We start from the raw sequence: 16,210 nt of genomic DNA on the forward strand, positions 1-16,210 counted from the left end.
ATCATAACATCCATGAAAGACAAGATGGAAGATACTAGGCTTTAAATCTTAAGCACACTTTGGATATGCTCTCTTTATTAAACAACATTATTTCATTTCTAATGGTCATTTGAAAGAGAGCTCAGCGTAAGTCTTCCTGCTGATCAAAATTCTTGAGCTGCTGTGGTCAGTAACAGGTTATAGATCTGTTCCACATTTTTATCTTATCGTCTAAAGTCAGAGAATGTCAAAGTAAGATGTGTAACAGGCTCATCTTATCTCTTGTACCTCCTTGCTGTCCCAGCTCTGCAACTCTATTCTTAGGCTTCTGTGTTCTAATCTCCATTGGCTGATTTTCCCCTATGTTTTAAAATGTTTCTGTTGTAGCAGCTGTAGCCAAGATGGTTTTTATTGTGTAAGTGGAAAAGTACTGCTAGTCTAATGAATGAAATTGATGTCTAAGCTGCCTTAGTGCAGGCACCCTTATTTTAAGAAGAATGATGACAGAAAAAAGGTATGGCAAACTGTAGACCATCTCTGGCAGGTTTAATGAACGAATAATGCTAAATACTATTGCCATTTTTGTTCTCCTGTGTCAATCCTTATTGCCTTCCCCTTTTCCCTTTATATGGAATGACTTTGTGAAAGCCATGCTGCATGCCTGGCCTTGGTGACTGTTTTATAAAATCTATCTATATTACATGTGTGAAATATTAAAATCTTGGATATAGTGCCTGAAACAACGTCAAAGGAGAATGACCCTCATTCATGCCTGTTCAATCAAGTCTGTAGAATTACATAAACGATGAATGATCTCTGCTGTTTGTAAGACAGGAGAAACCAGTACACTTGTGTAACTTTTTTATTTTCAAAGTCAGATAAAGAATATCTTTATGGTTTACTAGTGGGTGTCATTGAATTTCAGGACATTCATAATTCTGTGTTTTTCTTTGTAGGAAAGGGACAAATTCTACTTGACACGCAGTGTGATATTGGAGTTACTGCAGGCACTCAAGTTAAAGTCACCCTTACCAGACATGAATCTGCTGCTGTTGGTGCAGGTACAGGAGATTCCCATGTAATTCTCATACTGATCCTGTCTCAGTCCAAATTTGGGGGGGCGAAGGGGCAAAGGAAGTCCCACGTGGTTGCAGAAAATACCAGCGGTGTCAGGGGAAGCAAGAATCTTTTGAATCAAAATCCAGTTACATTTGTAACCATGGGTGCATATGTTTAGACTCCCATGCTAAAATTTAAGAAACTAAATTGGGGATCCACATTTCCCAGGATGACAATGACCTGTCCATCATTGCTGATTTATTGAGGATCCTAGAGTATATCTCGAGTGGAAGGAAACCCAAAAGGATCGAGTCCATTGAGCTTCATACCATGCCGCAATGGGACAGCTGCCCCAGCTGTGGCCTTGTCTTCATAGCATAGCCCCAAAACCAGTGAGCAGTCTGTGTGGGAAGGGCTGCTGGTCGATCGTGGGCCAGAACTTAGTTTCTGTTTACTCGGACAGGCAGTAAGCTGTCTCCAGTCCCTGAAGGCTGTTCTGTTTTAACATGGAATTTTTCAGCAAAGAATATATAGAGAATGTCTGTTCATTTCACTCTCTGGATTGCTGAGGTAGGAGTTAAGCTAGCTTTTTCATAGGAGAATCTGAGGAAGTAAGATACAAACTTATGAAAAATCTTTCTGCCTTCAAAATGCCAAGTGTGACACTGTTTGGCACCACAAGCCTGTCCCACAAAAACATTTTACTGAAGTCCCATCAATTTTAATCACAGGTAGTGAGTTCTCATTGTTTACAACGAGCTAACCCTTACATGTGTTTAGTAACTTTAAATGATGGGGAACCAGCATAAGAGCGCTCCGTATGGTTCAAGCGAGATGTTTGTTGTGTAGATCATTCATAATGCTTCCAGAATCACAGCTCCATTCACTCTTTCCTCTCCTGTTATGGGAGGGGGAAGCTTCATATAGCTTCTTATAGCTTACTATGGGATCTTTTTCTTTTCATTACTCGTAGTAAATAAGTGGTTGCCAGTTGACAGAGAAATAATACTGACAAGTGAAATTATATAGCAGTTAGGATAGCTCTGACAACAATTATTATGCCATCAGTGTTAGGGGAAGAATTTGTGGCAGGGAAGAATAATGGGGTTTTTTCTTTCGATGGTAAAGGGTTATTTTTTTAAAATCCATTTTAATTTAAAAAGCAGAAATAAATTTGCTGCTTTTTTTTTTTTTAATTTAAGCCTAAGCTTCTTTTTTTGGTCCTAGCCAAGACCATCAAATAACTTAACAACCACCAAGGTCTTTCTGTCTTATGTGTGCAGTGATGCAGCTTGATACCATGTGCATCAGTGTTTGTTGACTTGAGCTGACATTTCCTGTATTACAGAATAAAGCAATTTTTCTGCATTGCTCCATTGTATAGCTCAGTCCTATGGCTATCTCAAAGAGTGACTCTTACGGTTTGAAGAACCCACAACAATTTATTGTCATTTAGATAATTATTCTATCATCCGATGACCCCTCCCCACCTGGGAAGGGGAAATGGCAAAAAACAAGGAAACCTGAGGATTGAAATATAAACAGATGTAATAGAACAATACTAAATAATTAACAGTAATAATACCAAAGAACCAATATTGATCCCAATACCAATATAAAATATACAGGGATTATACACACCCCATTCTCTCAGCAGAAGCCGTGCACTCCCAGCAGGGGACAGCAAATGTGGGACACTGTGAGCACTGCGGCTTCAGGAGGAAGGAAAGGGCTCAGGGTTCTGGCACTGGGGCAAGGAGTTCTCAGGATGGCAGCCATCAAGGGAGAGAGAGAGACTACACAGCCAACTTTCTAATTTATATTGAATGAGACATTCATGGTATGAAATGATCCTGGTGGCAGCTTGGGTCAAGTGCCTGGGTCTTGCCCCTCCCCGTCCCTGCACCTGGCGAGCTCGAAAACACTGAGACCTGGAAACCCACATAAAATACCTGGTTATAAAGTAAATATTTTCACAAATTCAACCACTAGAGTCTTCTAAAAATGCAGTTTTCCCATGCATTAGAAGAGACCTTACTGCAAAGTGAAATTACTGAAAGAGAAATTAATCCTGTGTCGCTCAAACCAGGACAGTGACAATCCCGCAGTCTAGTCAATTCTGAATTCCTCATTTGAGAATGCAAACGTGTCATGTCAGTTTTGGCAGTGGGATATAACTGGTAAACACTTGTCAGTTTTGGCAGTGGGATATAACTGGTAAACACTTGTCCTTCACATTGAGTCAATCACCTGATAGACACAGTAAGCAAAACTCTCTTGGGTTATCTTTATCTCATAAAGATAAAATGCTAATTGCCTGGGTTTTCCTCCTAGCACTGTTCCCATGTGTTGTATTCACTTTGGGATGTATTCATACCTTGCACAACAGCACTTAATGTCTTCTATGACATCTCCCTTTCAGCAGCTGATGAAGTGATTCATATTTCCTGCTATCCAAAGCAGCCAGCTTCTGGTGTTATGCAGTCAATGGTAAAGAATAGGGGTTGTATTCAGACCATCTGCTATAGATGCCTACTGGAGACATGATGACTACTTGTCCCATTGACTCTGCAGGTTGGCAGCCCTCGGTAGTATGTGGTCTGAATCATTCAACACCCTCTTGAATTTAAATACCATAGTAACCACTAAGCCCGTCTCAAGCACTGTTGTAATTTAAGAAACCTACTAGTAAATCACATATGTATCTGATCATTTTAATTTTCTTTGGTGTCATTAATAGAATGAAAGGATTGCTTCACCTCTTTACCACACAAAGCCACTAGAATATTACTTCAAATTGTGTGGTTTTGAATCCATAAAGCTATAGCAGGGTTAACACAGCAGCAAATGGAAATGGTTTTCATTTCCAAGACAGTCATGTCCCCATGGACATGTTAGCCTGTATACAAGATTCTATACAGACAGTGCACACAGAGTACAGAGATTCAGTCAAAATGTTCGAGATAACAAAGGAGGTAGGAGCACTTTAATGATAGATCAGTCGTGGGCTGACTAACAAAGGAATTCCTAGGAGTGTACATTTGACACCCACATTCATCCAGATTCCATGGTGCCATCAGTGTCACTGGTGACATCAGTGCTAAGAAGAGAGTTAACGCTTTACGAAGAACGAGAATTTTTAACGAGATCACCCCAATCCTAGCACAGGTGTGTCCTGGATGATAAAGGGTACAGAAAGTGTCTCCTTGATTTGTCCTGGCAAATGAAAGCCATCATATACGTGCTGCTCTTCCATGGGTTTCCATAGGAACTGCTTCTTCACCCAGCATTTTGTTTCCAAGTACTTTTCTCCTGCTCACATCTCAGCAGCACAGATCTTCAGGATTTCCATTGATTTCAAATTATATGAGTATCTCATTAGGATTTTCTTGTTCAGTCAGGCTCTAAGCTTCAGTGTAGCTGAGCTGTTTTGTTTAGGTGACTTCTGTTTTCAGCTGGACCTTCTGCTAATCAGTGTGTATCTAGTAGTTCCAGTTTATGCTTCTGTGAAGATCTAAACTGCTAAATACTGAATGGAAGGATTTAAAGTTACATATAATACTTTTGTAAGAATATATATTTTAAAAACTCTGATTGTGAATGGAGGTATAATATAGATAGATTATGGTATATAGATAATTCACTACAGTCAGCAGACATTCCTGTTTAGATGTTATTCTGCAGCTGTATCTCAGCAGACGACGCTAATAAGCAGCATGGCAGTGATTTGCCCGTTTCTCATCTTTTTGCAGTGTGGGGGTATTTTTGTTTCCTTTTTTTCTTTACACATGGCTGGCATTAAATTGTTTGCCAGTGACAGCTTAATGTATGATAGTATTTGTAGAGGGAAACGACATAAATGACAGTGAATTGGACTGGAAATATCAGAAAGCTTTCATTTTGAGTTTTGTTTCGCCATTCTCTCTTGACTGCATTGCAACTTTAGGAAGGGTCCTTGGAACTGGAAGTCTGATGATGAGAAAGATAACCTAAACAAGGCCTAATTATTCATTAGAAATGAAATGGAGTTTGTCAGCTGTTTTTCATATATAAGTATCTGATATTTATCCCAAACATCTCTGTGCAAAAGATATAGAAACCTTATGAGGCCAGCAGAGGTTGCTTTGGCTGATGTTTCTTATTACTGTTAAAAGAAAATGCCTGAAATAAATGACATTTGTCTTTGGCAAGGGTTTTTTGTTGACTTGTATGGTGAATGCTCCACAATGCCTGTAGCATTGCACTGCACTGCACTCATTGCTAGGTCCTAAATATACTCACCCATATTCTTCAGGGAATTATGGTCCTTTTTTACAGCTGATGTAGTACAAGGGAAGCCTACTCTACACACAGATGGTTGACTGAGAAATGCTTCACTCAGGAAAATAACGTATCTGTTGTCCAGCAGAGCCAGCGTCAGCGTTGCTCTTTCTGAGATAGGGTGCAGTAGGAGAAAATCTGTCATCTATTTACCTAAGTCTACTAATGGTCCTTCTTTTAAAAGAGAAGTGGAGAGTCATGGTTGCTGTTTGAACTTAGACTCAACTGTCTTTACTGGATTGATCCAGCCCATAAACCTAAGAATTTCTTTTGCTTCCCATGTAATTATTAGAGCTGTGGTACAGAAGAGCACCAGGCCCTCTCAGCTGAAATATGAGTTAGATTGCTGTTTTGTTTCCTTTTGGCTTTTTCTGTTGTAACATAATTTCTAACCAGAAGATGACTTAACTGGAGCCAGGCCTGTGTCTGAGGATACTTAATTAGATTATTAATCTAAACTCAGGTACGTCCTTTGTGTATTTATCCCAAAGAAGAGACTCTTTGTCAAGACATAGGTTGAGTGGTTTCCAAGTCTTGGTATGCAGTCTGAGTTCAGATTAAACCTGGCATTGAAAGGTAAAGATCATGGAAGCGTAAGACTAAATTCTAGGTCTGTAGAGGGTATTTGGAAAGAAGAGCGGTCAGTCATTGAGAGTGCTGCTAACACACATGCATCAGACAACTGTAAAATATATTGTGTAGTCAATATCTATCTCAGTTTGTGAGGTTACCATGGTGTTAATTTTCAAGAAAGAAAATTAAGGCTTAGACCTTGGTTTTACAGTTCTTTTCTCTCTGCTCTTTCTTAGAAAATTGCAATGCATCACTAGGGACAGAAATTGCTCAAGTGCAAATACGGTATTAGGACAACAAGTTTTAGGAACAAGCAAATGATCTGCAGGGTGTCCAATGTATTATTGAAGCTTATAATGATTAAGTAACAGTATTAGCAGGTGTAATGCATGAATGAGGTGGACATCAGATGTTTTGGGTCAAGGAATTTGGAAATAAAAACAAGCAAAAAAAAAAAAAGGCAAGGAAAATAAAAGCATAAGGGATATAAGCAATTAGAGATATTCTACTGTAATAAAACGATACTGGCCTTCTCTCAGAAACAGCTTGTATTTTTGTAGTATTGTGGCCTGTATTATGCAGAAGCTATACCACACCATACCAGTATGTTCTCAGCTTCAGAATTGTTCATATAATTCATCTTTGTAGAAGTTCAATGAAAGTGGAGTAATATCAGAGTGAAGAACGCGGCATGCTGCCTTGTCATCCTCTATCATGATTTACTCTATAATGAAAGAGGAACATTTGATATACGTAAGGAATAGCAAAGATAAATATTTTTGTTCATAAAGGAAGTCTGATTTATTATATAATACTCTTCAAATTGCTTCTGCACAGCATATGTGTTAATTAAGCACATTAAACTCAGATTTTTTTTCATTGAAATTAGCCCACTTATAATGGTGAGTTAACTAGGTTGTTTATAAAGAAAGAGCTCTAAAGGCAAATTACATGAATAAAAGCGAGAAGAGATCTGAACTGATTTTAATAAAGTTGTGAATAACTTACAAGTGTCTTCAGGTTCCTCCAAAAATAATAACTTGTCTTTAATTTCTTCTCAGTTTGTTTGTGCGGATGCTGGAACAAAACTAGCTGAGTCAACAATCTTGCATAAACAGATGATTGCCTCTATGCCTGGAGTAAGTACTGAATCAAACTCCATCTCTTAGTTTTGGTTTTTAAAATAATATATCTTATTCAGCTCATTTTTCTTCATTTTAATGTTCTTCCCTTTTCATGTCTCTTCCGGTTGGCAAGGTGTATTGCGGGCAGAGGTGGAGATGCTTCCATTTTTTTCCGTGTTGGAAAAGTTCTGAACTTGATGTTGCTTCCCTTTCTTTCACTGATAATCTTCAGTCATGTCACTGACTTCAGCTGGAGCTTGTGCTCTAGAAGACAACAAGAACAGAGCGGCTGAATGCCTCAAAAAATGGTAGCAGGGAGGAAAGCTCCAAGCCATTGCCTCTGTTCTCACAAAAGATTATCTGGTTAAAGAAAGGAGTTAATGGTATTTTTCTGGTAATGTATAAGGCGTTCATCTATATCTTGCTGATGAGTGTAGCTAAATTACCAGTGCTCATAATTGCCTGGGCGCTGAATACACACCTGGTGAATACGCAAGGAAGTAGCGCAATTGGAGGTCCTGACTTGTTCCACGGCACATGTGACTGAGTACACAGACAGATGTTGAGCATTAGCCCAGGAGCTGAGGAGAACTCATCCCCTGTATGCGTGTGTCTGTCAGCTTTAGGGGTGACCTAATAGGATCTTTCCCATGTATCTTCTGAAGTGTACGATTTTTATCTTTTTTTTTTTAAATGCAAATCTTTAATAATATTTTTCCTCCCAACAGAATATTTTAATTTATACTTGCTTTAAATAGATAAACTAACATTGGTGTTCCAAGGTATGATAGGAAAGCGATCATTTCAGAAGAGATCGTAGAGAATCGTGCTGCACGCTGCTTGAATGAGACAGAATAGATGGTTGGAGAGAAGTCTGTCACAACTGAGCATTATTTTCAGAGGTCTGAGTGTAGTATCTCTTATAATTCTATTATTCAGTATTTTAGAACCCCTGTGGAATCCTTAGTCCGCATAGACCGGATGGTGGATATGTTGACAGGGCTGCCAGTTACCTTGTTTTACTGTTTGTTATTCTGTCAAGGGAAGTGACAGGCGTAGCGTTTGAAAAGCCAGAAGGTGGCATAGTTCAACACTGTGTAGATTGATATTAACATACAAAAATGAGAAGTGCCCAGGTCAGTTGCTTAAAAATAGAATGCTAGCAGTTTTTCAGGTTTCAGCCACTGAAAGTCAATTATGGCTTGATAATTCTGTGATCAAAACTAAATCTGGTTCATATGTATACTCAGATAGGGTAATCAGCTTCAGTGCTTCAAAGCATAGGTAATTAAATAGAGGTCAAAGAAGAGTAGTTTTCTTCTGTAAACTTTACTGCAGTGTTTTGCCCTGGGCCTATGAGTTTGGATACAGTAGCTTTTGGCAACTTCAAAAAGTTACTCATTGCTTTTAGTTGGCCCCAGAGAATGAGGCATTTGTAGTTCCCCTTGAATTCAGATACCTTCACCTCAGACTATTAACATGTAAACAGACGTTTATATGATACCTAGTGGGTCAGTTGTGTCGCTTTCTGAAAGCTTTTCTCCAGGTTCTCTTGGCTGTTTGAAGCCTTTATTTAATCCTACAGCTTTGTCCTGTTGACTGCTGTGCGCACTTTGGGCACATTTTATACTAGCCAAAGGCCAGATTCACATTTCTCTCTGTGTTCTAGGAGAAGAATTATGAAAATTTTTACTGTGGGAATACAACAAGCGCAATGTTAAGTTGGTTTGTTTTCCCTTTGAGGTCGTTCTTCCTCTGGCACAGGTCACTTCTCAGTGCTTACACCTTTGTGGTCAAACTGAAGGATTTCATTTATCACTTGTAGTCCTTGCCTCTGCTTTTGAAAATTGCAACTCGTCTAAGTGCCATTAGAATGCTGTATTTTGTGTTACTTGCTTCAACAATATCCCAGAAACATTTGTTAGTTTATAAAAAAAAGAAGGAAAAAAAACCCCAACACTTAAATTTCAGCGGTATTCATTTTAGTGATGTTTACACATAAAATACCCGAAGCCAGTCATTTAAACTGTTTTTTTTCCATCATGATTAATGTGAATGTAAGGGCATCTGTGCCTGTGACTGAATTTTGTTTTCTGGGTTTGTAGCTGATTGGTTCCACTTGCAGAAATGCTCAGCTGCTTGAAGAACTGGGTTGTTAAACTCTCATCGACTTTTTAAGACTTTGATTCTGGACCACTGTAAATTTCAGGATGACATGACCAGGATGTTCTTGAAAGTTTCAACAGTTAATCTTTTATTGCTGCCACAGATAAGAGTATTTTATCATTCATGGAAAAGCTACAGTGACTGGACTTATATACTATCCTCAGATAAGAGGGCATATTACAGTGAGAAGAAAAACATAAAGAATACCTATTCCTAATTAAAGTAATCTAACTAAAAAGCAAAATAAAGAATTTGAGACAGACAAATTGTGTGCTGGTGAACAAGAAACAAACACAAGAACATGACCATATTCAACACCTGGTACTTAAACTTATTTCTTTTATGTTCTAGTGTGGAACAGCAGCAATGGAATGCATGAGGCAATATGTTGGGGAAGTGCTGGATTTCATTGCAGATATGCATACCTTAACCAAATTAAAGGTTGGTTCTGGGCATACATTGATCTAAAGTGTCTGTGCTTTTTAACAAAAATATGTTAAAAATCATACAGGTTCATTTTCTGTAATGAACCTACCTGGGAAAAATGGTTGCAAGTCTTTGAGGATGACTGACAGGTTTTTTTCTTTTTTTTAAAAAAATGTTAGTATTTCTATAGATTAGACACTTATGCAGTGTTGAAATGGAGGCTGATTCAAATATAGTGAGCACACAATAAAAACGCAGGCTTGATTTTTCTGTAAAGTTGATGATAAGCTCATGTCATGCCAAAACCACTGCAAGAAGCAGCCGTGTTTAATATAACCATGGAAACATAAAACTCCTTGTCTGTACAACTAATTACACTCTTCTGGATGAATCCTGTGTCTCTCATACACACAAACAGACACGTAAGTTAATTGGAAGTTCAGAGGTTATTAAAATGCCGTAATTGACCTAAAAAAAAGGGGGGTGGGGTGGAGGGAGTGTCCTTTTTCTTACGAGTGCTGTTGTTTTCATTGTCGGGTTATATTCTGTTGAGGTGGGGAAAACTTTGAGTAGTTCTTACCTCTGTAGTCCAGACTGCTTTTTGTTTTCTGTAAATTAGTTTGATGCCAAATTGCAAGAGGAGCGATAGGAAAATACCACTGTCAACATAAAGTATTTTATTTAGGAATGTATTTCATTAAAACATCCTAGTAACAATTAGCTGGTCAAAACCTGGAATTTCTGTTTCATGGGGGAAGCCAGTACCTATTAAATTTCCTACAAAATGGAAATTCTTTTAAGATGGTTTAGAAAAGAAATAGGCTAAGTAATATTCCTGCTATATAATAGGAAATAGTAGAAGTGTAGCTGTTTCAGTTGCTAGCAAAGTAACATTAATTCTTGATTTAATCTATTAACAATAGATGCTATATTTCAGCTAAAATATCACTAACAGTCATAATGCTGTGGAGGGGGCAATATATATTCTATTTAGCATAAAGCTATCCCATTAGGTAGTTTTATTGTACCATCTGAAGCTGAGTACTAAGTGAGCACTGAGCTGGAGGAGAAACTTTGGTGGTTAAAATCCTGCTTTTTGTAGAGGGAAAACACCTGTTCTATAGTGAAACCATCTGTCACTTCTCAATGCCAGCCAAAGTTGAGCGTAGTCTTTTGAGCTACATACCATGCCCTGCACTGGGTGGATTTCCTTCAGCACATGGAGTGGAGGCAGAGGTGTGACTAGACCTTGATGCTCCTGACTTCTGCAAAGCTGGCAAGACAAATGAACGGTGTGGGAGTGCAGCAGAGGGACTGCTGCAGATACGGAGGAGAGTCTGCGCCGTCAAAGATGTGGCCAATCCTGAAATCTGGCAGTAGAGTTTTAGTCCTTGTACACCAGCAACTCGGTGATCCAAGAGGAGGTTCATCAACTGAAAGAGCTCATTTCATCACTGGGCATAGTCCCAGCCAAGCTGCTTTTATGTGATGTAAAGCTCAGTTGACAGATACAGAAAAGCAGTGCTGTCCTGTTCTAGCTATCCTGAATCATTGCCATTGCTTACGTGCCTGGGCTTGGGCATGTGTGGTCTTCTAGGGAAGTCCTTTGACCGTGGTCTTGCGTTTGTTTCTAACCTCAAGAGAGCCACTGTGTTTCTGTAACACAGAGTTCATCTGCTAATAAAGGTCTCTTTCAGTACAGTGTTGCCCTGAAAGGGCCTCTCTACTACTGCACCAGTCCTCTGCTGAAAGTTACTGGAAATGCACGGGAGCATTTCATGCCACAAGTTCATGCAAGCTTTGTGTGTCAGGCAACACCAAATAAATGATAACCTGTTGTGGATTTCGATACTGGGGTTTATTATGAAGCAATGAGATGAGATCTTTTACCCTACTGGTTTCTCGCACACTTACTTGTTCACTGTCCCCCTGTCCCCTCCACCCTACCCCGTGCCCCCTGGGGGACACCTTATTGCAAGTTAATAATACTTATCACAAACGAAGAAGAATCCTAGCTAAACTGAATCTCATGTCTCTTGAAACTCACAGTAACCTTGTTTTATTGGACAAAATATCCCTTTTGTTAAGTTCTTACCCTGTTGGCTATATGCCTTGAATCACGTTGAGTTTTAAAAAAAATACTTTTAATAAGGGAAGCAGCTTTTTGTGCTGGAGTAGAAATTTACTTCAAAGCACAAACTAATTAATCATTTTCAGCTGAGCTGGATTGCCTTCCCACTGTATCCTTTAAAGTTATTCACCCATTTCTCTTACAGTTCAGAACTGCTTTCAGAATAGGTAGGCAAATGAATCATAAATGAGGGACAGATATATCTGGTTTGCCAGTTCCACAGAAAAACATGAACTTTTTTGAAACCAGAAACGGGGAAAATTTGTTTCTAAATACTTGCAGGTATTCTCTCTCCTGTGTAAAGTGTTCCTGCAGAAAGCTCTCTGCTATTTGCACTTTTTCCTTCCATTCCTTCTCCCTTGAACTGTAGTCTGATTTTTAGAAATGCTCTTATAATGCTTAAGTCTGATAAGATTATAATTTCTTATGCTCAGTAAGACTATTTTTAAAATTTTTATGCATAGATATAAGTAGGACATGAACTTAACCCAGTTTTTCATTTTTATATTTTGAAATTAGACAAGAAGCTTCCCAAAAGTGTAGTCTGGCCATTTGAAACTAAATGGTCTAAAATTTCCTGTTGTTTTGACTTAGCCATGTACTGCAAGAATCTGAGAACAAAATGAACATAATAGGAGAGTCAAACATGACCATCATTTTATGTATTGTGAAGAATAAGCTTTGACTTGGAAAATGAAAAGGCAGTTCTTATTTAACTAGATCAGATAAACTTATTCTGTAGTTCCAACAAACTTATTCTGTGGTTCCAACATAGGCAGGAAAAAGTTTCTAAGTTTACCAATGGTCAGAACTTTAAACAAATTCACAACATCTAGATTCAAATTCTCATAAACTCATTTAATATGTTTACTTATGCTGCTAGCATTTTGTTAACAGAAGTGCTCCTAGGAAGTGAAGTTCCTAGGAAGTTCCTAAGATTATCCAGTTGTACAATTTCTTACTATAAGTGCGTATTATCAACAGCATCTGGACTATCAAACTAGCACAAAGAATACTATATGATTTATATGACCAGTAGCAATCCCAACAGCAAAAGTTTTATGTTGGTTTTCAAATTTTGAAATGCCTACTCTCCGCAGAAATTCAGTGAACACAAATAGTTAAAATTGTTTATTCATTTCCAATGTCTTATTTTGCATGTCTGAGAACAGTTTCTTTGAAAGAGGTTAATTATTTTCAGTTCTGCTTATTAGCAGCTATTGCATTATAAGAAAGATATAAATGTTAATTCTCAAGATAATCGCATTCCAGTTTATTGTTTCTGTTCGGTTTATTACCTTGTTTTTCCTTTTGGATTGACATTTTAATTGGTAAAGCTCAGTAAGGTTTTATTTAGAAAATTCCACCATTTTTGAAGAAGCATAATGTATCTGCCTGCATACCTCTCTATCCTTTGTACCTGGCTGTAGAACAGAATTGTTAGATATTCATGGTGGTACATGTTTTTGTTTTGTTTTGTTTTTTCCCTCTTGAAAGAGACTTCAGGTGAATGATTTTTGAGTGTAGGTTGCTGGGGTCAGATACTTATCTGTTACAAACTATTGTTGGTGCTCTGATTTTTATCCTGTTGTAATAATTTAATAACTGATGACATGGATTTTCTTGTGCAAAGCAAATGGCTCTCCTTTAAGCAAGCAAATGCACTCAGTACGTGTTCTCTTAGTCTAGTCACAGTAAGTAGTGCAAAGTTAGCTTAATTAGAAATACACAAGTGTCTCAAGAAGTACCAATGAAACATTCCTTAGAGGTGACAAAGCAGGATAATAAATTATCTTTCCAGGCATAAATATTTGCATGTTTCTCAGTAAAAGATTTATCACTTTTATTTACAGAGCTTGAAGGCATTTGTAGCAGCTGAATAATGCAACATCGTCATATTGCCAGTGAATGAGTGACAGCTTATTTCTGTACATGTAAATGGCATATTGCACAGGGAAAACATTTCCCGCCCAGATGCTGTCTTGCTAAATGGTTTGATTTTTTTCATCTTCACTTAAGCTGTCTGCATGGGCAACCGTTAGTTTGTATTCATCAGCTGTTGAGTTTGCTGGTACAAAAGCTGCCTATATGTTTTGCACAATTCATATTTTGTGGGGGCTCTTGAAAATGTGACCCCGGCATTATAAAGCTGTTACTAATATAGGGACTGGAGAAGTTTTGAAAATCTATTTCTGAGTTTTGTTCTGCAGTTTTGGATACACAGAGACCCTGAGAAGGGAACTGAAGGGAAATGAAATAGCATATGCGTGACTTGTAAGAACTTGGTTCAAGCAAAATACTCTTTTCGGGTAGAAAATCAGATCTTTGCCTTGCAGAGTCACATGAAGACTTGTTCTCAGCCACTGCATGAAGACACGTTTGGTGGACACCTGAAAGTTGGTTTAGCTCAGATTGCTGCTATGGAAATCACACGGGGAAACCACAGAGACAACAAAGCTGTGATCCGATATTTGCCTTGGCTTTACCATCCTCCTTCTGCAATGCAACAAGGGTGAGAATGCTTTTCCACAAAAAGGAATACTAAAATGAGTTAGAAATCTTCACAGAATTCTGTGTTTATTGCCAGATTCCATAGATAAGACCCGCAGTAAGGAATAGTGACTGTGGGACATTGAAATAGCTGGTCAGCAGCTCCCTCATCCTTAACTGAGGATTTCATCAATGCAATATTTAAAGTACATGCCAAAGGAACAGTGGAGGTAACTCCATTGGCTTGACTGGAGTTACTCTGGAAATTAACTTGATTTTCGATCTAGATGCAGCCAGTGAAAAGCCCACAGGTACTTGATCAGTCCTAGAATTAGAGAAAATATATTGAGCGGGGATACTGTCCCTTGTCTTACAGTGACAACAGATGAGATGTTTTGAGTGTAGACTATTGAACTGTATTATTTCAACAAACCTGTATTCTGGTCCCAGCTTTGTTCCAGACTACCTGCCCCAGGATTATGGGGACTAAGGTGCTTGGGCTCCAGTCCTGTAGATACATCTGCATGTACTTCCATGTAGAGCGTACCTAGTTTTGGAAATACAGAGTTGTTATCTCCTTGTGTATTAGTTTCTTACATGTAAAAAAAAGGACTGTGTTCTGAGTTAAGATAGTGAATTCCTATAAGACCCTATAGGTACTTGAGGAAGAGCATTGTATCAGAGTCTATTAAAAAAAAATAAATTAATGGAATGTCTCTCTGGTGCTATGAGTCCTTGACAATGACATCGAATTAGAAAGTAAAAACAGTAGTGAGAGGCGCCTAGTAAATAGTGATTTATTGATTGAAAAACAATTATTTTTTTCCTGTGCCTATGAACTCAAATGAGTATGTAATCTGAACTTGGTAGCAGCAAGGGGACAGACACCAGAAAAGTGCGAGTCCTTTTTAGATTCTGTAAGCACATTGCTTTACAATTAGACATTGCACTGGATGATTTAAGTGTCACAAAAAAGTATAGTCTCTGCCCTCCAAAGCATGCAGTCTAAATGTCCTAGTAGAGGCTAAGGAAAAGAGGAAAGGCAAATTAACTCCACTTTACCGACGGGGAAGTGGAAGAGAGTGGAAGTAAGGCATGGCGCCTGCCTCAGAGCTCGCTGTGGAATGAAGAATTTCCTGCCATCACCCTGTCAGCTGTGTGGTGTCCAGGGGAGTGGAGAAGAGCATTTCCACTTAGGCAACTCTTCCCATCTGATGATTTCTATGTAAAAAATATCACTGTGTATGGAACCAGTGAATCTGTGAGTGTTTTAGCCTTTTATGGAGACACTTTCTTAGACCCACCAAATATGTTCTGTTGGACTTGTTAATGGTACGTCAAGTCCACTAAAGTCTGTGTGGTTCTGGTCTTCCCATAAGATGTACCAATGATCTGTGCCTCCAGCACACTGAGACTGCATCTGCCTAGTGTGCATAAGGAGACTCCATATTTTGGGGAAAAACAGAAAACTTGGCATCATTGTAAAATCTACTCTTTCTTGACAGGCCCAAAGAGTTCATAGAATGTGTCTCACACATTCGTTTGCTGTCCTGGCTACTTCTGGGGTCTCTGACGCACAATGTTGTCTGTCCAAATTCTCCATCATCTTGCATGCCTATTCCACTGGATGCAGGTTCACAAATTGCTGACCACCTTATTGTTATTCTGATTGGGTTTCCAGAGCAATCAAAGGTAAGGGATTCTGTGTTTTAAGTGGAGTTGTGTTATATATTGGCCGTATTATTGCAAACACTTATTTATTTCTTTGTCAGAAAAAAGGAGGGGTAAAACCTGTGATCTAGGGGAAGAAATCTCTGTAGTTTTTCTTGCTTAGCCGCCTCTTCATGCATAGAAAACTGGTGATGAAATCACTACAATTAAGTCTGAGATGCAGCTATTTCAAAATATCCCAGCACAGGAGTGAGGAAGGAAAAACTGAATT

General features: G+C 38.5%; 1 protein-coding gene across 16 annotated transcripts in view; it reads left to right on the top strand.

Annotated features, from left to right (window-relative positions):
* The window catches only part of UNC79 (unc-79 homolog, NALCN channel complex subunit), a 112,842-nt gene that overhangs the window by 85,971 nt on the left and 10,661 nt on the right, over nt 1-16,210 (top strand). For 15 of the 16 annotated variants that reach the window (XM_054200187.1, XM_054200192.1, XM_054200193.1 and 12 more), the window contains 5 exons: nt 936-1,040; nt 6,993-7,070; nt 9,573-9,662; nt 14,115-14,290; nt 15,774-15,960. In XM_054200187.1, coding sequence (XP_054056162.1) covers nt 936-1,040; nt 6,993-7,070; nt 9,573-9,662; nt 14,115-14,290; nt 15,774-15,960 — 636 coding nt within the window. The remainder of the gene's footprint in view (nt 1-935; nt 1,041-6,992; nt 7,071-9,572; nt 9,663-14,114; nt 14,291-15,773; nt 15,961-16,210) is intronic. The other variant, XM_054200191.1, reaches the window with a different exon arrangement.

This window comes from Rissa tridactyla, chromosome 4 (genome assembly GCF_028500815.1).
Source record: "Rissa tridactyla isolate bRisTri1 chromosome 4, bRisTri1.patW.cur.20221130, whole genome shotgun sequence".
Lineage (NCBI taxonomy): Eukaryota > Metazoa > Chordata > Aves > Charadriiformes > Laridae > Rissa > Rissa tridactyla.